This window comes from Oryzias latipes, chromosome 15 (assembly GCF_002234675.1).
Source record: "Oryzias latipes chromosome 15, ASM223467v1".
NCBI classification, from domain to species: Eukaryota; Metazoa; Chordata; class Actinopteri; order Beloniformes; family Adrianichthyidae; genus Oryzias; species Oryzias latipes.
Genome location: NC_019873.2, coordinates 18,668,503 through 18,694,570, shown reverse-complemented (window position 1 = coordinate 18,694,570; position 26,068 = coordinate 18,668,503). Strand labels below are relative to the sequence as shown.

The 26,068-nt window shown below is 41.3% G+C and overlaps 1 protein-coding gene across 2 annotated transcripts; it reads left to right on the top strand.

Moving 5' to 3' along the window:
- Positions 1-1,364: 1,364 nt before the first annotated feature.
- On the top strand, positions 1,365-21,836 carry pgbd5 (piggyBac transposable element derived 5). Of its 2 annotated transcripts, XM_020709491.2 has the most exons (8): positions 1,365-1,574; positions 1,715-2,165; positions 5,885-6,315; positions 8,730-8,864; positions 17,325-17,505; positions 18,324-18,521; positions 19,203-19,308; positions 19,672-19,873. In XM_020709491.2, exons 2-8 carry the CDS (start codon positions 1,802-1,804, stop codon positions 19,865-19,867), a joined length of 1,611 nt encoding a protein of 536 aa, XP_020565150.1. In that variant the 5' UTR covers positions 1,365-1,574; positions 1,715-1,801; the 3' UTR covers positions 19,868-19,873. The 2 variants fall into 2 exon arrangements, with proteins under 2 accessions (XP_020565150.1, XP_004077118.1); XM_004077070.4 differs by having other exon boundaries at positions 1,367-2,165; positions 19,672-21,836.
- Positions 21,837-26,068: the final 4,232 nt, after the last annotated feature.

Genomic DNA, 26,068 nt, shown 5'->3' with positions numbered 1-26,068 from the left:
GGAGGAAGCCAGGGTACTTGAAGAGAACCCACCCATGCACAAGGAGAACATGCAAACTCCACACAGAAAGGTCCCTGATGGGATTTAAACTAAGGCTTATCCCCTGTTAGGTGAGAGTTTTTTGTAGTTTTACTGCAATTCTAAAACTAAACAATTCAGAATACCGTTATTAAAATAAATCCTTATGTTCAATTTGTCAAATAAATACAAGCAGGATGAATGTATGTTGTTCCTTCTGTGCCAAAAATATATTGTCCACTGTCTATGTGACTCCTTTGGGACTCATTCGGGATTTGGCTTCAGTTTTACAGCAGATACCCTTCCTTACTGGACACACAGCATTTGGACTTGGGGCTAGCACTTGAAAAAACCCAAAGAGCACCCCCCATATGGTTACAATGACTCACAGCACTTGGTAAGCCTAACTGTCTCTTTTCTGAGGGCTATCATGGCATAAAACTGCTTAGCTTTCAAATGATTGAGTGTATTCAGGGTAACAAAGAAAATAAAAATTTAAAAGAAAAAAAAAGATTCCACTAAAATATATACAAAAATAAACACATGTCTTTACAGATGGTAAAAGTTGTGTAATTTAATTTATTTATAGAAAACAAAATGAGAGAAAAGCTAAAGAGCAGGAGAATTTAAATTGTAGTCGCAAAATAAATGTGAACTGCTTTTACAGAATGAATCAAATACCACTTTAATCATCTTTTGATTCATTATAAAACCGCTCTCATTGGTATTTTAATTATAATTGTGCTGTATTTAGTATAAAAAAACAACAACCTGTGTCCATCTCCAGTTTTGAGCCAGATGCCAGTTGGGGCGAGGTATAGAAACATGTACATGGATCTGCAAGTGGATGCATCAGAATGGAGCTGAGCAAGGAGCTTGTGGCCTGCCAATTGTATTTTGTACATAACAACTGCAATCTTTTTCAAACTGCATTTTTTTTTCATCTGCTCCTGATTCACCACAATTTGAATTAAAAAAATACTCGGAAAAACTATTTTTATCTTAATTTTTTATAAATGTCCTCCATCCTGTAAACAATGTTACAAGATCATGTTAAAAATACAGAAAACACGATTTTAATTGAAGTGGGTATTTTAGTTGATAATTATATGTAAGGAATCTAATGTGACGTGTGTACTTTATGTGTTCCTGCAAAAAAAACAGTCTAAGTATGAGTAATGACACTGTTAAGAAAAAGGTAACCTCTTTTCACTTTCTTTATTTTCAAATCAGTGTATCAATTTGTACCTGAAATGGGTTTGATGTGTTTTGTAACTTTTATTGCAGCATTCAGTTATTTTTAATGCTTTAAATAAATCAATCATTTCTAACATATTTTATTTTGGGCACTTTCGTGGCTTCACATTTTGCCAGTATGGAGGTTCCATATACCTCTCCCCCTGGTTTGGGTTGAAAGGTGCACTCTGATTGGTTGAGGGCTGCAGGCTTCGGTGTCAGGTGATGCAGCGGCAGAGACCCACTACTTTACTCCCTTTTTCCTCCGTGATAATTGGTCGCTCCTCAACCCGGATGCTGTGCGTGTGGTTTCGTTATCCGTAGGTTTAGCCTCAGTAAAGGGAAATTATTTCCATATTTGCTTGAAGCAGAAGCTCCACAGGGGCAGGTGGAACATAAATCATATTTATTAAAAATAAAAAATAAAAACCGGAAGAGTTTCATGCACTCTTCTGCACAGATCGTGACCAGCAGCTCCGCCGTCAGACGCCGAGGAGGAGACAGGAAGAAGGAGGAGAACGGGTGAGGAGCATCGCTACCGAGAGAGATGGCGGAGTGCGGGAGGAAGGCGCTGTCTCTCCTGGAAGCGGCCCGCTCCCGGTATGAGAGCCTGCAGATATCCGACGACGTCTTCGGCGAGTCCGGGGATGACAGCAGCGACAACCCCTTCTACAGCACCTCCGGGGACTCCGACTCCGACAACTGCATCGCCGAGGTGGGAGAGGAGCAGCAGCCGCAGCACCAGCACCATCATCCGAAGCGAAGCGGGAAGGATGGAGCGTTCGGTGGGGGAGCCGGGGGGAGCAGCGGCGCGGGTCCTCCGGGCTGTCTGTCCCACACGCAGGCGGAGGAGGAGGGCTGGACGGAGACCCTGCAGGATGTCACCGTGCCGCCCTACAACGAGACACATGGTGAGACCACAACTGCACGCACGAGACACTTGATGCAGGCTATTGCATAGATCGGGGTTATGCTTTGAGAATAAGAGCATCTAATGTTTTTTTTTAGGTCATTTGCTGTCATGCAGCTGCATGCTGTGTGGTTTTGGTGCATGTGCAGCCAGTGATGGAGATGCATGACACTGCATCAGCAGTTTGGAAATAATGACAAACATCTTTGATACTTCACTCTTTGGTGCTGTCTTTTCCATGGATGTTCATGTGTCTGGAGAGCAGAAACTACTGGAATGATTAATCTGTTTTATGCATGCATTTTGAAGCATAGAGCTGCAGCATTTGTCATTAGTCTTTCGCTAATTAAGTAAAATACATTTTTTATGCAGAAATGCCATCCTCTGCAGGATTCAGATTATGGCTGTGGCAGATATAACCCAAGCCCCCTCCTGTTGACTTATTCAAACAACTAAAAACACAATTGTAAACATGTCTCGGTTTGCTAAAATGTCATATATGAAAGCATAGAAGTGGATGTTGTTTTATTCTAAAAAAAAAAAAAACACGCCAATAATTAAAAACGAAAGCCCTTGTGTGATTCCTCCTCCTTAGTTTTTGGTTTGAAATTAAAAGTAAACCCATTTTTTTCCAGCCTTGATTATTGAGCCAATTCTGTTAATCCTGCTTTGCAAATATCCGACCCCATGTGATGCCTTGTCGTTTCATCATTATTTTTATATTCAGAGGTGGCTCAACAGGTCACACACAACGTTCTTTATTCACATCTTGAGCTCTCTGAGTTGTTTGCTTCTATTGACTCAGTCTAAGGTGACAGTAGATGTGCCATTTAACTTTGTGTGCTGATAGTTTCGTAACAAACACCTTTACTGTCTATTTGGACAAGCAGTGCTGGTCTGCCATCGGTACTGGGGTGATAATGGCTCCTGCCACTGAGCATAATCTCAGCAGATGTCGAGATGACAGGATGGGACTCAGATTTACCCGTCCCGAGCTGTTAAGACATTACCATATTTATATGAATGTGCACCCGTGCTGAGTTTAAGTGCACAAAGAGCTCTTAACGCTAGACGAGTTACTCTGAGTTGGCTCATGCTGAATTCATCCTTTGGACACTTATCAGCTCCAATGCCTTGCTGTGTTAGTTTTTCATTTTTATCCCACTTCTCTTTGCTGACGCAGACACACTCAGGACGTGACAGCTCCGCTTTTTTTGACGATAGTGCATGATGTGCGTAAATCAGCCACTGTCAGAAGTCTTCAAGTCAGCGTTTTATGACCTGTTATGGGTGTGAGATGGTTTGCTGAAGCAGGTGTGGAGCATAGGAGACATGCTGGTTCGTTTGCTGGTTTCTGAATGAGGTTTTTAGACAAGGTCGGTCTTGAAGGTGATTGGTTTTCCCTGAAAGCGGAAGCAGGAAGTGGGGGCTCTGGATTATAAAGCACACATACTAATGTTTTATTATATAAACACTTCATCATGAGGTTTTAAAGGATTTAAAAAAAACAATTCCTGGTTATCTGAACAGGTCTGCTGGATTATTGCTTTTCACCATATGCAGCATTTTGAGTTTGACTCTTTCTTTTACTCTATTTCATTTCCACTTTCCGCTTAGTGTAATTCTTTGTAATGAAAATGCAGAAATTTAGCATTAATGAAATAGTGCATCAACACATATTTAAATATATCTGGCATAAAAATATATTTTTCTTTTATAATATGCATTCTTTTATGTATGTTTGCTGCAAATAATTTCAAGCCAAATAGGAAATATTCTTATGTAACCAATGCAATCCACTAAGACATTATTTATAAGTTGTCCCACATTCTGTTTATGGGTTACAGATTGGCATCAGAAATGTTTATCCCAGAAAAAAGTCCCCTGTTTTGCCTCTAAAGCGGAAGCTCACAGTTGCCGTCTGCAGAAACCCCTTAATCCCTGGTTACGAAAGCAATTGCGAGCCAGCTGTTTGTCCAGGAGGAGCAGATATGCAATAGTCGTCTGTCTTTTGCAACATGTTGCACTGAGTGATTCGTGAAATTAATACGTTTGAGCTTTTGAATGCTGTGTTTTATTTGCTGAAGCAACACAGGCTGAAATTGCAAAAGGAGAGGATGGAAGCCTCGCTTTCCTCTGTTCACTTATAAAGAAACTGAGCTGCTCAATTGAGCTTGAAATATACTAGTTACCTCACAGGGATCCGACAGGCTCCAGGAAAACCTCTAATTTGCCAGAGTCAACACAAGCTAGGCAGTGCATTGCGTATGTAGTGCATGACTGCAATATTCTTGAAATGTTCCAAATATACCGCCGCATTGGAGGTAAATATCCTATTTGTCTCCACCTCCTGCTGTGATGGGTGGATACTTTATTTACATCGGGGTTGAGGAGGTTGATTTCTCACTGTTGTGTTTAAACCAGTTATAATAAGTACTTATATGTGACACTATTATGTTACAAATGTGTCCTTTTTGTGGTTCTACAAGATTAATGTCACCATGTTTGTGGCTGAGTCTAAGGACTTGTCCTATTCGATTAGTGGAAGTCAACTTATTGGAGGACTCCTAGAATCACTACAAAGTTGTTCACTGATATTGTGGCAGCTCAATAGATGTTTAGGAGTATGACGGGGCACTTTTCATGAGCATTTAGGCGGGACGAGTTAAAGGCATGGCTCCACCCATTTGTCAATCAAATAAACACGCACCTAATAAAAATGGAATAAAACCCCATCCTCTCACTTGTCATGAATAGAAAACAAAGCAAGAAACCATTAAAAAGGTTGTGGAGAATACACTCTACATTTAAAATGGTCCAGGTTGATGAAATTAAATCTGGTTCAATCAGGAATGATGGATTCACTTTTAGTCTGACTTGTTATCAAATAACTTGAGATCTTGTTGGTAAAGGTATAAAGTGTGAGGTAACCACTCTGACTCAAGTTCAGAGACAAAGTTAGGATATAGATAAACAGCTTAAATCGTTTTTTTCTTTTTACACATTTACCAAAAATGAATACTCGAAACTTTCCATGTTTTATTATTTTGGAACGTTCAGATTAGTGAAGAAAACAGTGTAACAGAATGTGGAGAAACCTAGTAACCAGCCAATTGTGTGAGCTGCTAACCTGTTCCAGCCATTGTTTTTTCCAAGCAGCTTTTTTGTTACCTCTCTCTTTGAACACACGTGATCAGGAGGTCCAGATGGTTGGTCCAACATTATTTTGTGGTTGTGGTGCCGAAAAGCATTCACAGATGATTAAGCAAACAGTTTGCTTTTGGAAATGAATTGGCAGTCTTATTTTCTCAGATTCTTTCAACAGTGACACAGATAAGCGCTGTTGAAGCATTGCCAGCTTAATAAACCAGAGCTTTATCGACAAGCTGCAGATGTTTTCTCAACAACTGATTTGACAGGAGCAGAAAATGTTTTGCGCCATTTCCTACGCTGAAGCATTGAGACACTGAAACCGTCTGCAAGCAGAGAAATGCCACTCTGACATGCGCCGCTCTGTGGTGGCTGTCAAGTCGCGTAAACTTACCAACGGCTGCCCTGGGCTTCTGACATTCATCCCAAATACTGCTGTGGCTGAAGAGCTAATTCTGATTTTGTTGTCATGAAGTGTCCGTGGAATAAAGGTTCATTACTGCCCGTGAACATTTACCGGTAGCCTGTTTTCTAGAATATGTCACTTCATTTTCCCCTCTCCTGCCCCAGGCCCCGCTCAGAAGATGCCTGCCACTGCCACAGCCTTGGACTTCTTCCAGCTCTTTGTTCCAGACAACTGCATCCAGAACATGGTGACCCAGACCAACATGTACGCCAAGAAGTTTCAGGAGCGTTTCGGCTCGGATGAAGGCTGGCGTCCCGTCACGGCCCAGGAGATGAACGCCTTCCTGGGATTTGTCATCTCCACCAGCGTTCATCGCTGCGAGTCGGTGCTCAGCATCTGGAGCTCGGGCTTCTTCAGCAACCGCAGCATTGCTTTGAAGATGAGCCAATCCCGCTTTGAGAAGATCCTCAAGTACTTCCACATTGTGGCGTTCCGACCATCTCAAGGAAGCAACCAGGGCCTTTACAAGATCCAGCCTTTCCTGGACTTGCTGCAGCAGTCATTCAGCTGCACATTCAGACCCTCGCAGACACAGGTAAGTTTAGGTTGTAGTTTTTTCACTTTAGAATTTTTACTTTTGTCTAAATGTTTACTAGAAAAATGGCAGGTTCTTAACATTTGCATGCCTGTGCTGAACAGCTAACAAGTCAGTTAAGGTGGCAAAGTTACACCTCATGCTGAAACTAGCATGGTGGCAAAACCACAAGTCTTAAAAGGAAGTCAGTCTAAACAAGTTTACCTTCCAGAAATACAGTAAGTGTGTCCTTCTCTAGAAAAATGCCACAAGAACATGTTAAAAACACCAAAAACACAGTTTTCATTGGAGTGGGTGTTCAAAGACAAATGTTGTATGTGCTGTTCGGGAGGTTTAAGTTTAAGTTTGCAGTTTGTCAGAAAGTTAAACAATAAGGTATTTATTCAAAAATCTAAAACACATCACATAAAACTTTAAATGCGGATTTAATTCTTGACGCACTGCTAATATTACATTTTTTAGTTATGTTTTTCATTTTTTCGCTTATTGTTGGCTGTTTTCTTTTCCAGTATTCATAATAAAAAAGTAATAAATTCCTACAGCTAAGCTTCTCCAAAGCTGTATTTAGCTTGTTATCAGTTTAAATGAAAAGTCTTCACTGGAAGGCCCGCTCTGCTACGCCCGACATCTTCCTTCCAGAAGCTGAATAGCCTCTTTATTTTCCATAACTGCATATTTGACTAAGAAATATCTTCCCGCTGCTGGTACAGTGAGATGGAATGAGGTGGAATGTACAACTTTGCTGTACAGTGCACTCGCCGTTATGGGAGTTGCAGTTGCTGGTTGTGTTTTAACACCTATTTGGACTTGACTACAACATTCAATGTGTCTAAAGTGTTTGCAATGGTGGATTAAAACACACTAATGTCACACAATGTGATTTTATTTCTATTCACAAGTTTTACACGATTTTGATCATATAATTATCAAAAAACAAAAACATTTGTTCTTGTTTCATAAACAAACATTTATGTAACACTGTTTAAACACCAACCAGTGATTGAAATTGACACAGATGGAACTTTTGCTTTAAAAATTGTAAAAAGTGACACTAGAAATGAGCAGAAAAGATGTATTTTGTCTTAAAATGTACAAAAAAGGACTAGATTTGAGGAACTGAATTTACCTTCTGTAAGAAAGATTACGGTAAGTCTGTTATTTTAACCCAGCTTTATAGGAATGTGGTGCATATAACACAGATCATAAAGTTTTGCCAGTTTTGCTTGTTGGAGATACATCAGCACTATAAACAGATCCCTCCTTTAAAGCTGTGGTGGAAGCAAATACAGATACTATCTTACTATCTTTTAAAACCAGTTTTGATCAAGTCCACCAGAAATGACAAATACCAGGACATTGGGGTTTTTTCAAATTATCATAAATGCAAACTATTTAACACTATTTTTTTTTCTTTGCATGTCAAGCAAATTTGAAATGTAAATGAATCACTATAGAAGTTTTTTATCAGCCTTGACCCTTCTGATGTCATCACTTGTTGCTTTTCACCAATGGAGCATTTTTATGGAAGGGTAACATAAGAGGTTCAATCTGATGTGTCAGTGAAGTACAACACTTTGCTATAATTTTTAAGGAAAAGCTACAATATTAGTGATCGATATTGCAATGATGATATCACTTGCGATACATGAACAAATAGCAAATCAATCAAAAACATAATTTCCATTTCACTGCAATAGTTTAATTAAAATAACAGTCAGCATTCCTTAAAATAAAAGGGCTCCATCCGATTGATCAACAATGTGAGGTTCATCTGATTGGTCAAATGCATAAAGGAATTTATTTGATTCGTTAAATACTTCAAGCTACCATAAGATTGTTATAGCACATTTAAGGTAACCATTTATCGGAATTTCCGTTGTCTTTTGCGATATGCATTTTGTACAGCTTGATATTGCTGCTAAATTCGCCAGTTTCTTTTGTGCCGGCCTACTTTTGAGAGTTTTATTTAACCTTAAAAAAGACATGTAAGCTCCACCATTTAATGAAGTCTTAAATAAATAAAAATATATTCAACGTATATTTTGTATTTTTATTTTACTCTAAACCGAAATTATTATTATTATTATTTTTTATGTAACTTTTCTTTCTGGGTCAGTTTTTTCTGCAATTTGATACATTATATTGTGATATAAGGATGTCGTATATTATATTTTCTTTGTATTTGCTATCCGGAAAGTACAGTATCGCTTGCAGACAAAGACAAGACTTGTGCAAATTTGAATCAGCTGCTTTCTCTTAGCAACTCTCTTAGTAGCTTTATTGTCGCATCACAAATAAAACCTGGTTGAGGTTAGCTTTTGTCTGCCTGCTGCACCTTCTGTACTTCACCATGGTTACCCTCAGATATAAAGCTTGCTCACATGTAAAGCAATATCCACTATTTTGGTTTTCAGGTTCTTCACGAGCCTTTGATCGATGAAGACCCAGTGTTCATCACCACCTGCACAGAAAGGGAGCTGAGAAAGAGGAAAAAGAGGAAGTTCAGCCTCTGGGTTCGGCAGTGTACCTCCACTGGGTTCATTTGTCAGGTATGCATGAATGTGGGATGAAAGAGATGGAAATCAGCCAGGTTTCAAATAGATTTCCTGCATTGTAGGCTTTTTTTCTGAAGTTACTTTCAAAAGAGTGGCAAACGTTTCCATTATGCCTGAAGCAAAAAGGAAAAATCAAGGAGTTTCATCTACATATAATTTCAAGTCTCAGTCAGTTCATTTTTAGATTCAGTTCCTAAAAATTCAAATGTATATTTAAATATAAATAATATAATTATTGTGTGCAGAAATTTTACTTTTTCGAATGTTAGAGTTCCCATCAACTCTAGTTTGTCACTGTAAAAATATTGTGTGTCAGATTTTCTGATTTGTTCAAATCAGCCTTAACTGAAACAAATGCTTTGATCTTTTTTTTCAAGTTGAACGTCTTCTGCTTTAGGATAGGATCTGTGTTGTCAGATCTCAGACAGGCAGAGCTGCTCCTCTAACAACCTTGCCCTTGAATGCAACCTCCACCTCCTACACTGGTTGCTTATATAACACCGATAGGCAGCAGAATCACAGACAGGATTTTCCAACTCTGCGAAATTGAATACTTGTATTTAAAACCACTCTAATACAATTTGATGTCACATGTGGTCTCTGGTTTTTCTTGCTTCTGGCTACAGACAGTTACAGCAAGATAATGTTCTGGATCTTCCATTTTGCCATCCACACACATCACGCATCACGCACTCGCATCACGCAAATAGTTTGCATATAGTTTGCATATACAAATCATGAATCAATCTTTGACAGTTCTATTTTGAACCATTTAAAAAAATCGCAAAAATATAAATATTAGCATTTTTTTTACTTAGATAAAAAATGAGTGTAACCAAAAGGGAGATGATCAAAATTTGGATTTAAATCACTCAGTTCGTATTGGCTTCATACCCAAATTAAAGCCACAGAAGCAGCCGAAGCAGCTGAGACCTGTTGATCTCTTCCAGATCTTCCAGAGGTTCTGGTGATATTAAGAGTTTCAGATCATTTAACCCCTGAAGTTGAGAGGTGGGGCCCTTTGTGGATTTGATCATGTGCAGAACATTTTCAAAATCCAAAAGAAAGTAATAGTTTGCAATATTTTATCAAAGTTGAAGAATTGGCAATTTCTGAACTTATCTCTCAAGTTTTTGTGGATGAATTCAAATAATTTGGAGAGCATTTTGCTCTACTCACAAGGGTTTTGCACATTTGGCACGTTGGCGAAAGTTTTCTTCACTCAACTCAACAGGGTTGTAAAAACCACACTTGGGTGAAACAAACATCCACCTGTAAATCAAGTAAATACTGCCTTAAATCTGTGCAAAGCTAAAAGCGCAAAATATTGCAAAAAAAAAATGTGTTTTTATTGAACGAATCTCCCCCACATGAAATAAGAAATAAAGCATTTTATTACCCCCTTCCTTATATAACCTCATATTAGGGTGAGGGGGTGGGGGGTTTAGCCTGCGATGCGCCTTGGGGGGGGGCTACTTGGGAGTGGCCCCCCTCCTATGGTTGCCGTATGGAGTGGGCCCCCCCTCTTTCGGTTTTATTTGCACCTTAGACACGTAGGGTCCTTGGTAGGGGGGGTGCTTGGACATCACTGCCAGCAAGCAGCAGATGTCCTCCTGGCACCCTACCCGCCAATTTTAACCGCACCTTAGACATTTAGGGCCCCTTGGTGTGGAGGGTGAGGGGACATCACTGTGAGTAATCAGGAGATGTCCCCTTAGTGCCCTACTCGCCAATTTTAACTGCACCCCCCTTAGTACACACACCCCTCCCCCTTCAATATATACATTCAAACATAAACACACACACATGCACACAAACACCCTCTCAAACACCCATACACGCACACACATTTTACAAGGAAGGTGGGACCTGGGTCCATCTGTCCCCTACCCCGTCCCTGGTGGGGGGTGTGGGCCCCTTGGCGATGGCGGCCGTGTCCCTTGGGTGCCGGCTCCCTGGGCCCGGCGGTGCTCTCTCCGCACGGTGGGGGGGTTCATATTACACCTGAGCCGGGGGTGTTCGTGTCCCTGGGGGGTGGGTCCTGGTCCTTGCCCCTGGGCGCTGGGCCCCGCCAAACTTCCAACATGGCCGAGCCTGGTCGGGCCATATTTATAACATCCCTTATGGGCCGCCCTTTTTTCCCCGGGGTTCCCCCCTCCTGGGCGGGGGCGGCGGGCCCCTGCCTTGCTCCTACCTGGACCAACCGTGGGCCGGGTGGGTGGCTGCCTGGAGTGCGGAGCGGGTCTCCCTTGGGGGGTCCTGGCTCGTACCTGGGGTCGGGGCGGGGGGATGCCCGGAACTCCTGGGTGGTGGTGGGGTGCTCGTCTGGGGCTGTGGGCGTCCCTCTCCGGTGGGGCCCTGCGTTGGGCTCTTCCGGCGCGGCGGGGGGCTGCTTTCCTGGCTGGGCTGGGGCGGCGCTCTCTTTCCCTCTGCGCCTCCCTGCTCTCTGGCTCTGGGGGCCTCGCGGCGGTCCTGCTGGCCCTGGCCTGGGTGGCGGTCTTGGTCGCCCGGGGGGCGGTTGTTCCCTGCCTGTTCCCGTGTGGCGCTGGGGGAATTCCGGCTGCCGCTGCTGCTGCGGCGGGGGTATGGGTGTGGGGGTGGCTGGGCGCTCCTCCTCCTTCTTTTCACATTCCACCATCCATTTTAGAAGAACATAAACACTCACCTGAGCACAGGTGTTAGCTCACCTTTGCACTAATAGTTTGCATGATTGAATGAATGAAAGATTTCACACTAGTTGGTTTAAAGGCATAAGTATGCGTTCGTGAACACTATCTGTTTTGTGTGCATGTTGACATGTGGACATTTCTGCGGCTAGCAGGTGTGTTGATAATATTTGAGTGTGTGTGAACAGGCCCCGCCCTTTTTGTACTACATTTGAACTGTACCGTAACGATAAACAACCAGTAAACCTGCCTGCTCTATGCTGCTTCATGGTCTTACCCCCCTTCCCCTCCTATTATCACCCTCCTACCCCCCCCTCTCTCTAACGTCCCTCTCTCTTGTTCCCCACTTTCCTTTTCCGTCCGGTCCAACACCAAAGATTTTCAAACATGATTGAAATTAATAAAGTTTGGCCTCAATTACAAAAGGGGTTTATTCAGACATACCTTTGGTTTGTCTGAAGATGAATAACCCCTCTTGTTAGAATAAAATATGTCCAACACAAGAGGCCCTCAGCTCTCATCTGTTTGCCTAGCTGTTGGACAGGACAAGTTAAAAAAAAAAAAAAAAAAAAAAAAAAAAAAAAAAAAAAAAAAGCATTTTATATCAAAAAGATAATTGAGAATAGACTAAAAATGTGTCTGTTTGGTGTAAATTGTACTTTTTAATATAGGAGTCAATTGGAACTTACAATCTTTTCAATCCAGCCTCCATTGTTATTTTATGGAACTGCAACTTTTGGTACTTTCCGATAAATTCAGAAAGCAGGGTTTTGTGCAGAAAACATCTGTTTCTTAGTGCTGTCAAAGATATCAGACTTACCAGATGTTTTTTGCGTAAAATTTAGCCAAAAGTTCCTCGGAATAAGATAAGATAAATTTAGTGGGGAAGAAATCAAACTCATCGGTCCACACGTTGGACATAACTGTCGATCAGTGGTTGAGGATAGAAGAAGCACTGTTTTTGCCAAAAAACATTAAAATATTTGCAAATGTTGTTTTTTTTAACAAGTGGTCTACTACAAATTGATTCTTGAAAATGTTAAGTCAACACATCCAGAGGAAAATGAAAAAATATATATTTTTGTCTTAGTTCAGACTTGCACCTCCAGAGAAATTTGATCAACGTTCAATATCCAGTCCTACTATTTTTTACATTTTAAAATTAGTTTTTCACTTTTAAAGTTCTTAAAAATAACGAAAATAAGATTAAAATTTGCCCCAAAATGTAAAAGTACTCTTCAAACATTTCCAAAATTAATGAAAAAGAAAGCTTAACTGTATCAGTTACACAGTGGCACACGCAACCTATAAAAAGGACTGAGTGAAAGATGACAACATGGACAGACAGAGGAAGAACAGATAGGAGGAGAAATGGGGACAAAGACAAAGTCAGCAAGTGTCATGACTTGCAGCCACTTACTACCACCTTGAGAGTTGTGGTGGCAGCAGTGCTTTGATTTCATGATGGCCTGTCCAACCTCAAACTGTGATAGATTCCTGGAGCAAACAGAGGTACAAGAATACAATGTTGTAAATAGTCTTTACTGCAGCGAGCCATAAAAGATAGATAGCAGGCCGCATGAGCTTCAGGTAAAGCAGATTTTTCCTGCAGACCAGAGCTGCTTTAATGGAACGAGGAGCCATTCTAAGCTCAATATTATTTTTCCATTAGCTTTTCCTTTTAGTTAGTTTAGTGATAATTTCATTAATTTGCTTTATAAATGCCCCTTGTTATCCCACGTGGCCATTACAAGGCAAAGAGCTGTGTGCATTAGGCATTAAAGACTGCCATTCAAAGCCACATTCCATTATACCATCCATTTAACAAATAAGCATTAGCATTCACCGTGACTGCAGCCATTTAGTTTGAAGTCAATCTTTACCAGTCCACTCCAACATGCGTTTCCAATGAGATCTTCTGTGTCTAAATGAATTATGATGGTGAACTGAGGGAGAGAAAAAAACATGAAAGGAGGAAAATGAGTCAGTGAAGCGAATCAATGAGATGCTATCAGCCAGTGGAGTGTGCAGCGATGATAATATTTATACACACACTCACAGATACAGAGATGACCTCTTGACCTTATATCTGCATGTTTGATTTTGCTTAGTCTCAGAAGAAAAGCTAAGGAGACTCAACCTCATAAACTGTTTTTCTTAAAGCAATTTTGCTTTAAGACATTTTTTTACAAAACGTGAGCAGTACAAACTTATTAGGGCTTGTATGTTAGAAGCATTCAACATACAAAACTCAAGGGCCAATCCTATTCCAGCAATATTGTTCCTGATATCTCTTTGCTTTTGGCCACATTAAAGTAAGATTAGGTCTGTTTAAGATCAAGTCTCACTTTAGTTTTAATAGGAAGTGGGCTTGTTTTAAGGAATAAAAATATAAATATTGCAAAGATTCAAGAATTAGAATAAAGGGGTAGAACTCATTCATAAAAGCAATTGTCAAAAAAATTAAAAGAACCCATTAATTATAATGTTTTTCACCCCTCACACACAGAGATCTCTTTTAGCCCACAGACTTTGAAGAGGATTTAGTATTTCATGTATTTAAATTCCTCCATAAAAAATGTGCTACTTCTTTCTCTTTCGGCTTTTCCCATCAGGGGTCGCCACAGCGAATCATCCTTTTCCACCTCACTCTATCATGAACATCTTCTACCCTAACGTTAGCCAACTTCATGTCCTCTGTTAAGACATCCATGTATCTCCTCTTTGGCCGTCCTCTTGCCCTCCTGCCAGGCAGCTCCATCTCCAACATCCTTCTACCAATATATCCACTATCCCTCCTCTGAACATGTCCAAACCATCTCAGTCTGGCTTCTCTGACTTTGTCGCTAACACAGGCAACATGAGCCGTCCCTCTGATGTACTCGTTCCTTATCCTGTCTAACCTGGTCACTCCTAAGGAGAACCTCAACATCTTCATCTCTGCTACCTCCATCTCAGCCTCTTGTCTCTGTCTCACTGCTACCGTCTCTAACCCATAGAGCAGAGCTGGTCTCACCACTGTCTTGTACACCTTTCCTTTGAGTCTTGCTGGCACTCTTCTGTCACACAACACTCCTGACACTTTCCTCCACCCGCTCCAACCTGCCTGCACTCGCCTCTTCACCTCTTTTCCACACTCCCCATCACACTGAACTGTTGACCCCAAGTACTTACACTCCTGCACCTTCTTCACCTCAGCCCCCTGTAACCTAACGCTTCTACCTTGATCCCTCTCGTTCAGACACATGTATTCTGTCTTACTACGACTGACCTTCATGCCTCTTCTTTCCAGAGCAAACCTCCACCTCTCTAGCTGTTCCTCCACCTGCTCTCTACTCTCACTGCAAATTACAATGTCATCCGCAAACATCATTGTCCAGGGAGATTCCTGTCTTACCTCGTCTGTCAGCCTGTCCATCAGCATAGCAAACAAAAAAGGACTCAAAGCTGATTCTTGGTGTAGTCCCACCTCCACCTTGAACTCCTCTGTCTGACCTACAGCACATCTCACCACCGTCATACTTCTCTCATACATGTCCTGAACTACTCTGACATACTTCTCTGCCACTCCAGACGACCTCATACAGTACCACAGCTCCTCCCTCGGCACCCTGTCATACGCCTTCTCTAAATCTACGAACACACAATGCAGCTCCTTCTGACCTTCTCTGTACTTTTCCATCAACATTCTCAAAGCAAAAATGGCATCAGTGGTGCTCTTACGGGGCATGAAACCATACTGCTGCTCACAAATCTCCACCTTCTTCCTAAGCCTGGCTTCCACTACTCTTTCCCACAGCTTCATTGTGTGGCTCATCAACTTTATTCCTCTGTAGTTGCTGCAGTTCTGCGTGTCACCCTTGTTCTTAAAGATCGGGACCAGAACGCTTCTCCTCCATTCCTCAGGCATCTTCTCACTCTCTAAAATCCTATTGAACAACCTTGTTAGAAATTCCACTGCTGTCTCTCCTAGGCACTTCCATACCTCCACAGGAACGTCATCAGGACCAACGGCCTTTCCGCTCTTCATCCTTTTCAGAGCCTTCCTAACCTCATCCTTTCCAATCTCTGCTACTTCCTGCTCCACAACAACCACATCTTCCTCCCTTCTTTCCCTGTCATTTTCCTCGTTCATCAGCTCCTCAAAATACTCCTTCCATCTTTTCTGTACACTCTCCTGGGTTGTTAGCACCTTTCCATCTCTGTCCTTTATCACCCTTATCTGTTGCACGTCCTTCCCATCTCTGTCTCTCTGTCTGGCTAGCCTGTACAAGTCCTTCTCTCCTTCCTTTGTGTCTAACCTGTCATATAGCTCATCGTAAGCTTTCTGTTTGGCCTTTGCCACCTCTCTCTTCACTCTACGCTGCGCTTCCTTGTACTCCTGTCTACCTTCCTCAGTCCTTTCTACATCCCACTTCCTTTTAGCCAACCTCTTCCTCTGGACGCATTCCTGTACTTCCTCATTCCACCACCAAGTCTCTTTACCGTCTTTCCTCTTTCCAGATGACACACCTAGCACCTTCCTACCTGTTTCCCTGATAATCTCTGCTGTAGTTTCCCAGTCATCTGGAAGCTCATCCTGACCACCCAGACCCTGTCTCAACTTCTGCGTAAATTCCTCACAAGTTTCTTCATTCTGTAGCTTCCACCACTTGGTCTTCTTTTCTGTTTTCCCTCTCTTCTTCTTCCTGACCTCCAGAGTCATCTTACACACCACCATGCGGTGCTGTCTGGCTACACTCTCTCCTACCACCACTTTGCAGTCATTAACCTCTCTCAAATGACCTCGTCTACATAGGATGTAGTCCACCTGAGTACTCCTACCTCCACTTCTGTATGTCACTCTATGTTCCTCTCTCTTCTGGAAGTAAGTGTTGACTACCGCCATTTCCATCCTCTTCGCAAAGTCCACCACCATCTGTCCCTCCAGATTCCTTTCCTTCACACCAAACCTGCCCATCACCTCCTCATCACCTCTGTTGCCCTCACCAACATGCCCATTAAAGTCTGCTCCAATAACAACTCTCTCTCCTCTGGGGATACTCTCTATGACCTCATCCAACTCACTCCAGAATCTCTCCTTCACTTCTAACTCACAGCCAACCTGTGGCGCATACCCACTGACTACATTCACCATCACCCCTTCAATTTCTAACTTTAGGCTCATCATCCTGTCTGAGACTCTTTTCACCTCTAGAACACTGTTTACAAACTCCCCCTTCAGAATCACTCCTACCCCGTTTCTCTTCCTATCAACACCATGATAGAACAGTTTGTATCCTCCTCCAATACTACATGCCTTGCTGCCCTTCCACCTTGTCTCCTGCACACACAGTACATCTACCTTCCTTCTCTCCATCATGTCTGCCAGCTCTCTGCCTTTCCCTGTCATTGTGCCAACGTTAAGAGTCCCTATTCTCAAACCTATGTTCCTGCCTTTTCCCTTCTCTCTCTGGCCACGGACCCTTCTGCCTCCCCTCTTTCTTCCACCAACAGTAGTCAAATTTCCACCGACACCCTGTAGGTTAACAGCATCGGTGGCGGTCGTTGTTAACCCGGGCCTCGACCGATCCGGTATGTCTAAATCTTTCTCGTGGATGATTCGCATGGTTATTTTGGCAATTTTTACGCCGGATGCCCTTCCTGACGCAACCCTCTCTATTTATCCGGGCTTGGGACCGGCACAGAAGTTACTGGCTTGCAACCCCTGGCTTGCAACCCCTGTGCTACTTGAGATGTGCAAAATGTCACATCTTTGATGGCCTGCCCTGTTCCATGTGCTTCGTAGATCTACGTGCATCTGAAAGAGAACCAGGGTGCAGACGGTCTGGCTGCACTGAAGAACAAACCTCAGCTCCATAGCCTCGTGGCTAAGCAGCTGTGTCATAACATGTCTGGCAAGAACGTCATCATCTTCACAGGACCTTCCATTACAAGCCTCAGTCTCTTTACTGAATTCAGCAAACAAGGTAAATAAGTCAGAACAGAAGACCTGATTTGACTTTATCATCCTGCATCTGTTGTTCTCTTCCTTCCTTCTGTCATTTGTGCTTTGATGGGCAGAAAACTCTTCATCTCATGTCCTATGTTCTCTAGTTTTTATTTTCAGTATTTTAGCACTAAGAATAGCCTTTTTACATAGTTGGGAGCAAAGGTTGATCATCTTTTGATGAAAATTTGGGCTCTTTAAAACATTTTCTACTTTATCTCTGTAAATTAAACAAGACAAACACCTGAAGTTACTTTTTCTTGCTGTCTGTATGGTAGTTCTAAAGAATTTTTTCCTATTTATCATTTATTTTAATTGAAAAAGCCTGGAAATGGCAAATAAGAAAAACATGTTTATCTATCAAATTGACCTTTTTTACCCTCCGTTTTCCTGCCCGTAAGTAGAACTAGAAGCTCATTCGAGCAGTTGAAGCTGCGACAAGAGAAAAAAACAAGTGAAGGCTTTGTCCAACATTTCCCTCTTTCAAATTTATCTTCCAGGATTAATTAGGAGAGTTAATTACTTTGCAGCTTTTGGATTCCCTTTTTTTTAAGCTCTCATTTGCAGTTCTGAGATAGAAACCGTTTTCTTAATTGAGCACACTTGATTGTTGATTGTATTTCTTTGCAAATGAAAAAAAAAACAGTAAATGTTTTTAAGACAACAAACAACCCTAAAAATTAAAACAGCTCTAATTTACGAACTCAGTTGATCCACTAAGTGGATTTATTTTTATACACTTGACAGTAGTTTACTCCTATATAAGTAAGACGATTATTCTTTTCTCTCTGACTGCAGATATCTATTGCTGTGGTTTGCTGAGCACCAGGAAAAGCGATTGCACTGGCTTACCGCAGAGCATGCTGGTGTGCGGCTCCACACCAGCGCAGCGCGGTCAGTCACGCGTGATGATGAAGGGCACCATGTCCCTGATTAGCTGGTACAACAAGGGACATTTCAGGTTTCTCACCAACGCTTATTCCCCAACAAAACAAGGTAAGGATCATAAAGCAACTCGATATGTCTCAGGTGTCTCATTTCATTAATACCTTGTTGCGAAAAGACATTAATTCCTTTTTATAAGGATTATACTAATTTAAGAATTGCTTGTTTATTCCTATCAGGGAAAAATATTTACAATCTTTTTTCAAGAGAAGACTTGATTATGACATAATGCACAATGATATCCACTCTTCAGCAATCTATTTTGCTGGTTTTAAATCATTTGAAGTGTAAAAGCAAAATCTTGGATTGTTTATACAGTTGGATTTATTTATACGATTTTCTTTGCCACCTGCACGCTCGTGTGGGGAAACCATTCAATTTGTGCAAGAAGATTACATCAGTCATTAAAATTAGTCCCTATTATGCTTATAACTAGAGATTTTCAATAGTTCTGGGTAAAGACCATTCAAGGAATATTGGCTGATTGTTGTCTTTCAAGCATTCATTGTAGACAATACAACAAGCAATGACATATATTGTATAGCAGTCGTTTCTTAAATAAAGAGATACATCGATAAAAAACAAATACTATACTATGTGGAGTTTTTTCCAATAAAATAGATGAAGAGGATAATGATTCTTCTATCTTTGATTTCAGTCTGACTACTAAATTACTAAGAAAGGAAGACATCTCACGTTTTCCACTGATTGTTGCGTTTGTGTTTTCTACAGGCATGATCATCAAGAGGAAAAGTGGGGATATACCATGTCCGTTGGCCGTTGAGGCTTTTGCAGCACATCTGAGCTACATCTGCAAATATGACGACAAGTACAGCAAGTATGTGCAAATTTTAATCTGCCTCAATCCAGACAAAATAAAGTAAACAAATATTCAATTAAAGCCCATTTTTATGACATATATAGCTGATAACTTATTATTAACTTATTAAGACACTCAACATTGAGAAACTTTTATGAAACTTCTAGACTTCTAAACTTAGGGGAAAAGAAACATATTTAGCTGAAAAATAAATACTCAGTTGATCTATAAAAATAAAAGACAGAAAAAAAAATCAATCAGCTGATTCAGTCTCTTGACCTTACTCCCATAACTGATATAAATAATTTCCTGATTTTTTTAGGATTTATTGCAGTTTCAAAACAAAAAACCCTTTAACGTTGTTTTTTTTTTCTCCCACAGATACTTTATTTTCCATAAACCCAACAAGACCTGGCAGCAGGTGTTCTGGCTGAGCATCAGCATCGCCATCAACAACGCGTACATCCTCTATAAGATGTCCGACGCCTACGCGGCCAAACGCTACAGCCGGGCACAGTTTGGAGAGAGACTGGTCAGAGAGCTGCTAGATGTCGGCGACTGTTCCCCCACCCAATAAGGAGGAAGAGGAAGCTGATGAAGACAGGAGCAAAAACACCAATACAATCTCCTTGGGTTTATTTATTCTCACACATAAGGGCGCCAGAATCTATGTCAATGTGATAATATAGAAGCAGTGCCAAGCACCTGTTCTTTTTTTTAATTTATTTGTTTCCTTTTTTTGTGGTCGTGTAAATAGTCACTAACACACAACTGCACACCATGCAATAACAATGAGCCATGGGGGTATTGAAACGCCTCTCAAGAAATGACTGACACACTTTTCACGGCAAATTTGTCTGCAGGAAGCAGAACGACGGAAGGAGAAGGGAACTGATGAAGATTTCTCTCACAACTGATGTCAAGTTAAAACTAAAAACGATGTGCAATTATTTTAACATCAGATGTGTCGAGTCAAAAGGCTACATGTAGCTCAGTCGTTCCACCCTGCAAAAACATCAGAATTCTAACACACTGCATGCATCGGAAATCTGGTTTTTGGTGTTTAATTGTCTAAGTGTGAAAAAAATGTCTGCTCCAGGTGAGTTGCTAAAATGTGTATGTATGTGTTTAGTAAGTGGAATTTTTTTGGGCGTGATATTGAGCTTTAGGATGTAAATGTATGGCATTTGTGAACCACATGTGTTGCTGCACACTGTGTTTCTCATAAGGTGATTGTAAGTTGTGACAAAAACAAAAACAAAAAAACATGGAAAAGCTAGTAAACCTGAAAAACACTCCCATAAAATTAGGGTCCTTTAAAAATGGTTCAAAAATCTGTTATCTTATCATCATTCACTTAATGTTCATATTTAAGAGCAGAAAATGACCTTCTGTGTTGCAAGACAACAAATCCAGTCATGACCATTGGGATTTGTTTGTGACGATTGTGTCACGACCGTGGAGCGCTGCTGGAAAATAAACAAGACCATTTCAATACAATTGCACCTTATTTTACAAAGTAAAATCATATTTCTTACCTATATGAAATCAATCTATTCAGAGAAATCAGTTTCTTCCTTTGCAATTCTTGAAATTGGGTCACGGAAGCTTTGAGACAGCTTTGACTAACGGGCACATAATTAGTCAATGACCCTGAACCTTTGGGTGTGTCAAATCTTTGATCTTTAGACATGCCTCACCTCGGTGGCCCAAATCGAAGGGGGATTAATCCCTCAATCTGTGACCAAGCCACCACATCATGGATCAACCCTTTCTCAACCACGACCACTGGAAGCTCTCTGGGAATCTTTACTTTTGGCTCCTCTCCACTGCAACCCTATTCCATAGAGGAGCCTCAACTTGTTCACCGTGGGAATAGAAGCTTTGACGATTCTCAACATGTGCTCGCTTTTATCAGCATGGCTTAGTGTGTAAATATATATTAAAATAATATGAAGGCGTTTATTGAGTGATTCCCCTGCAGGACTCATGCACTTCCTCTCCAATCACAGTCTTGCACTTTGATGACACTTTTTTTAGATAATTATTTTACTTTCGACTAGAGATATGATTTACACTGTTCTTATAGATCAGGTCTGTAAATATAATAGATTATTGAGATGGTTAATATATGTAAAATCATATCAATGAAGTAAGGTGGATGATTGTAACCAAAATAGAAGGGATATCTATCAGAATTAGAGTGCAGGTATGTGTTTTGTTTACAAATCACAGTGAATAAATGTCCACGTTTTCTTTGTTTGGGAAAGTCAAGATTGTGTTCATTTTTGCTGATTTCAAATATTTTAGTAATACCGAACATTGCTGTTGATGTTGTTGCTCCTGTGTGTGAACCACTGAATGTGTCTAACCACAAGTCCTTGCAGACTAACACTGTTCATCTTCGGATGCACGTCAGCCGTGTCACACGTCACCTTGTGATTTTAATACAACATTTGATAACATGTTACACAATTGTCATCACAGTTGGTTTTAAGTTGTCTGGACTTTGTTGTTAACATAAAAATACAGCAAAGACCATGGTAGATGTGTGGTGTTCTTCTGTATGCACAACTATAAGGTAAAAGAAGCAGCAACACTGAAACATTAAGTAAGGTTTTATGCCTATTTTCAGAAAACAATTTAATTAGCCCTGGATTTAAAAAAATTAAACAAAAAATGTAGAATCTGAATTTATAAATACAAATGTAAGGTTTTATGGTTTGAAAAAGGCAAATTGAATAATGAATGCAATGATTTTTTTTATGCCTACATGCTCATGAAGTAAAGTGAGTTTGGAAAAAAGGCTCAGAACATCAATAGAAGTCTTTTATTTTCCTGATGAATTAAATGGCCTTTCATTTGTTTTGCTGCAGTTTTGCGTTTTGAACAAACTTCTAACAACTCTTTCAAAATGATCACAAGGCGTTTAATGTGGATTTTAGGGTTTAGGTTTTTAGAAGCTCATTAAGTTAAAACATTATTGAGCTGTCTGTGAAAAAAAAAAAGCCACGACAAAAGATAAAAAGGAAAATAAAAAATTGTACAGTGCTGCAAATTGCTCATTCCCCTGTGGGACATAAGCAGTTTGGGCCAGAATTAGTAAGAGACAGTTAAAGAAGCATGGATGTACACTGTGAGAAGAAACAAGGAGGCGGTCTGTGAGTAATTGTGCTTGAATACACAAAAAACAAAAAAAAATGAGTACAAAAAATATGAAAAGTAAATACAAACCAGTGTTAAATCTTTAGATTGTGCGCAAGTGTTTTCTAACAACTCAAGATAAAACTGACCAAACATGTGTCACTCCTGCAAATTTTCTCTGTCGTCCTCATATCACTAAAATTATTCCTTCTGGTACAGAACCTCGGTTGCTTGGCAACAAATTATATATGGGAAGAGGGTCAGTTTTTGAAGTTTTCCCACCACAGATGAAGTGTTGTTATCAGCTCTAATACAGACTGCAGAAGCACTGTAATGTGGTTTTATACTTCTTATCTAGAGCAAAAGGTTCTACATGATAATGCTTTCAAATATTACCGTTTTTTTTTAGCTCATGTGAATCAAAAATTATGGTTCTATTTACATCAAAGCTAAACTTTTAATGGATTTTATGAAAACTCAACTAAATGATTTTGTCCTTCAATATCTAATAGATATCATCGTATTTAGAAAAACTTTAAAAAAAATGTGTACAACCCGTAAAAACTATCCCAATATGTGACATTGTTTTTATTGTATGGATGCATGCACAGAAAAGCAAAAGAACTCATTATACTTTAAAATACTCTTTGTAATTAAGAGATTTATTTTTTTGCTGAATTTGAGTGAAAACTTCAAAAATGCTGCTGCGATAAAGAAAAGTTTTCTAAACAACAAATGTCATATTTAGAACATTGAAGTGGAGCTTTCTACACAGATTCTGGCATAAATCCTTAAGAAAAAGATTTATTCTTTGACGCTCCACAGCAATATTTTATAACAGTAACTTTGCTTTAGAGGCAGGAGAGGGAGAGGATTTCAATGAAAGAACACTGACCCTTTCTGAGGTTTTCTTAGGAATAAGAAACTTAACAAAACCAAAGAACAGTTTTTGTAATAAATAAAAAAATATTATTAGACTGAAAACAAATCAAAACACTCAAAAGAAAGACTATCTTAATACAACTAAAATTAACAGAGCCTCAAAGAGATGAACAGGTGCACTTGAGAAATTTCACAGATTTTTCTATGACTATAAAGACAATTTAAAATCCCAGCTGTAGTAAAAATATTGGATTTAGTATTTTAGGGGAAAAGAAACTAAACGACTACTTTATTACTGAATAACAGCTGTAATTTTAGCTTTGACCAGTAGGTGGCAGCACATAACAATTTCATTATGTTTTTCAAGCATTGGCAAGTTGATCTTCAACATAGCTAAATGAATTATAACCGGTCTGAGCTCCAAAGTGACATTCTAGAACTGAGTTAGTTTTTCGCCTTATTGATGACATTCCTCATAATTTCCTCATAAAAGTCTGGCTGACAAGCCAAAACTGGAGCTAACTGAACATCCAGAAAAACACGGTTTGGCAAGAACAGTGACTTGTTTTCCCATCTGCAAAGTTCAAGAAGCTTTCGAGAAAAATATTATTTCTGTCTCTGGCTGTGTGTGGTGGAGCATGGGTGTGTGCACCAGTAAGTGATGGAGACTTGAAATAGTGTCTCTCCTCAGGCTGAGAGGCCTGAGGAGAAGTTACACAATTGAAAGATCAATAGAGCCGAGTGATGGGCGTCAGTTTCTCTCAGGGGTTCATAAACAAAACAGTTCCCAAGGGCTGACAAACAGGGAAGGCCTGTGCAGAGGAGACGGATAGAGGCTAACCTTGCAAGATCGGTGGGCAAATGATTTAATAAGAAGCCACTGTGTGAAAACTTCAGTTGTGCACTCCTTTTCTCCCAAATAATTATCCATAAAAAAAGGAGCTGCTCATCTTATGTTAGTCGCATTGTTTTTACATTTTTACACCTGTAAAAACACATCAAAAATATTAGGAATCCCCAAGTTTTAGAGTGTCTACCAATGTCATCCTCTCCTGTGTTCAGGATTCTCCGACATTTGTCTTCGACTCTAATTTAGGCCTATATTTATCTTTGCATATTTTTTATTTTATAAAAAGAAAACACTTACATTTCAGAATGTTTTTTATTTTTTTATTATTTTTTTTTTTATAACTTGTCCTGTCCAACAGCTGGGCAGGCAGATGAGAGCTGACGGCCTCTTGTGTTGGACATATTTTACTTTAACAAGAGGGGTTATTAATCTTCAGACAAACCAAAGGTATGTCTGAATAAACCCCTTTTGTAATTGAGGCCAAACTTTATTAATTTCAATCATGTTTGAAAATCTTTAGTGTTGGACCGGACGGAAAAGGAAAGAGGGGAAGAAGAGAGAGGGATGTTAGAGGGGGGGGGGGGGGGGGGTAAGAGGGTGATAATAGGAGGGGGGGGGGGTAAGACCATGAAGCAGCATAAAGCAACAAGTTTACTGGTTGTTTATCATTACGGTAAGGTTCAAATGTAGTACAAAAAGGACTGGGCCTGTCCACACACACACTCAAATGTTATCAACACACCTGCTGGCTGAAAGAAAAAAAAAAAACGTCCACATGTCAACATGTACACAAAACAGATAGTGTTCACACACGCATACTTATGCCTTTAAACCAACTAGTGTGAAAAATTTCAGTCATTCAATCGTGCAAACTGTTAGTGCAAAGGTGAGCTAACACCTGTGCTCGGGTGAGTGTTTATGTTTTTCTAAAATGGACGGTGGAATGTGAAAAGAAGGAAGGAGAGTGCCCAGCCATCCCCACACCAAGACCCCCGCCGCATCAGCAGCGGCAGCCGGAACCCCCAACGCCACACGGCAGCAGGCAGGGAACGACCACCCCCGGGCGACCCAGCCCGCCACCCAGGCCAGGGCCAGCAGGACCGCCGCGAGGCCCCCAGAGCCAGAGAGGGTGCCAGGGAGGCACGGAGGGAAAGGGAGCGCCGCCCCAGCCCAACCAGGAGGGCAGCCCCCCGCCGCGCCGGGAGAGCCCAACGCAGGGCCCCACCCGAGAAGGGCGCCCACAGCCCCAGACGAGCAGCCCACCACCCCCCAGGAGTTCCGGGCATCCCCCCGCCCCAACCCCAGGTACGAGCCAGGACCCCCCCAAGGGAGACCCGCCCCACACTCCAGGCAGCCACCCACCCGGCCCATGGTTGGTCCAGGGAGGAGCAAGGCAGGGGCCAGCCGCCCCCGCCCAGGAGGGGAGCGCCCCGGGGAGAAAGGGGGCCCACCAGGGGTGTTGTTAACTTGGCCCGACCAGGCTCGGCCACAGTTGGAGACTTGGCGGGGCCCAGCACCCAGGGGCAAGGACACCCCCGGCTCAGGTGTTATGTGAACACCCCCCCCCCGTGCAGAGAGAGCACCGCCGGGCCCAGGAAACCGGCACCCAGGGGCCACGGCCACCGTTGCCAAGGACCCCGTACCCCCCACCAGGGAAGGGGTAGGGAACAGATGGTCCTAGGTCCCACCTTCTTTGCAAATGTGTGTGTATGTGTGTTTGAGAGGGTTCTGTGTGTGCAGTTGTGTGTGTTTATGTCGGAATGTATATTTTGAGGGGGGAGGGGGGTGTGTACTAAGGGGGGTGCAGTTAAAATTGGCGGGTAGGGCACTGAGGGGACATCTCCTGATTACTCACAGTGATGTACCCTCACCCTCCCCACCAAGGGGCCCTTGATGTCTAAG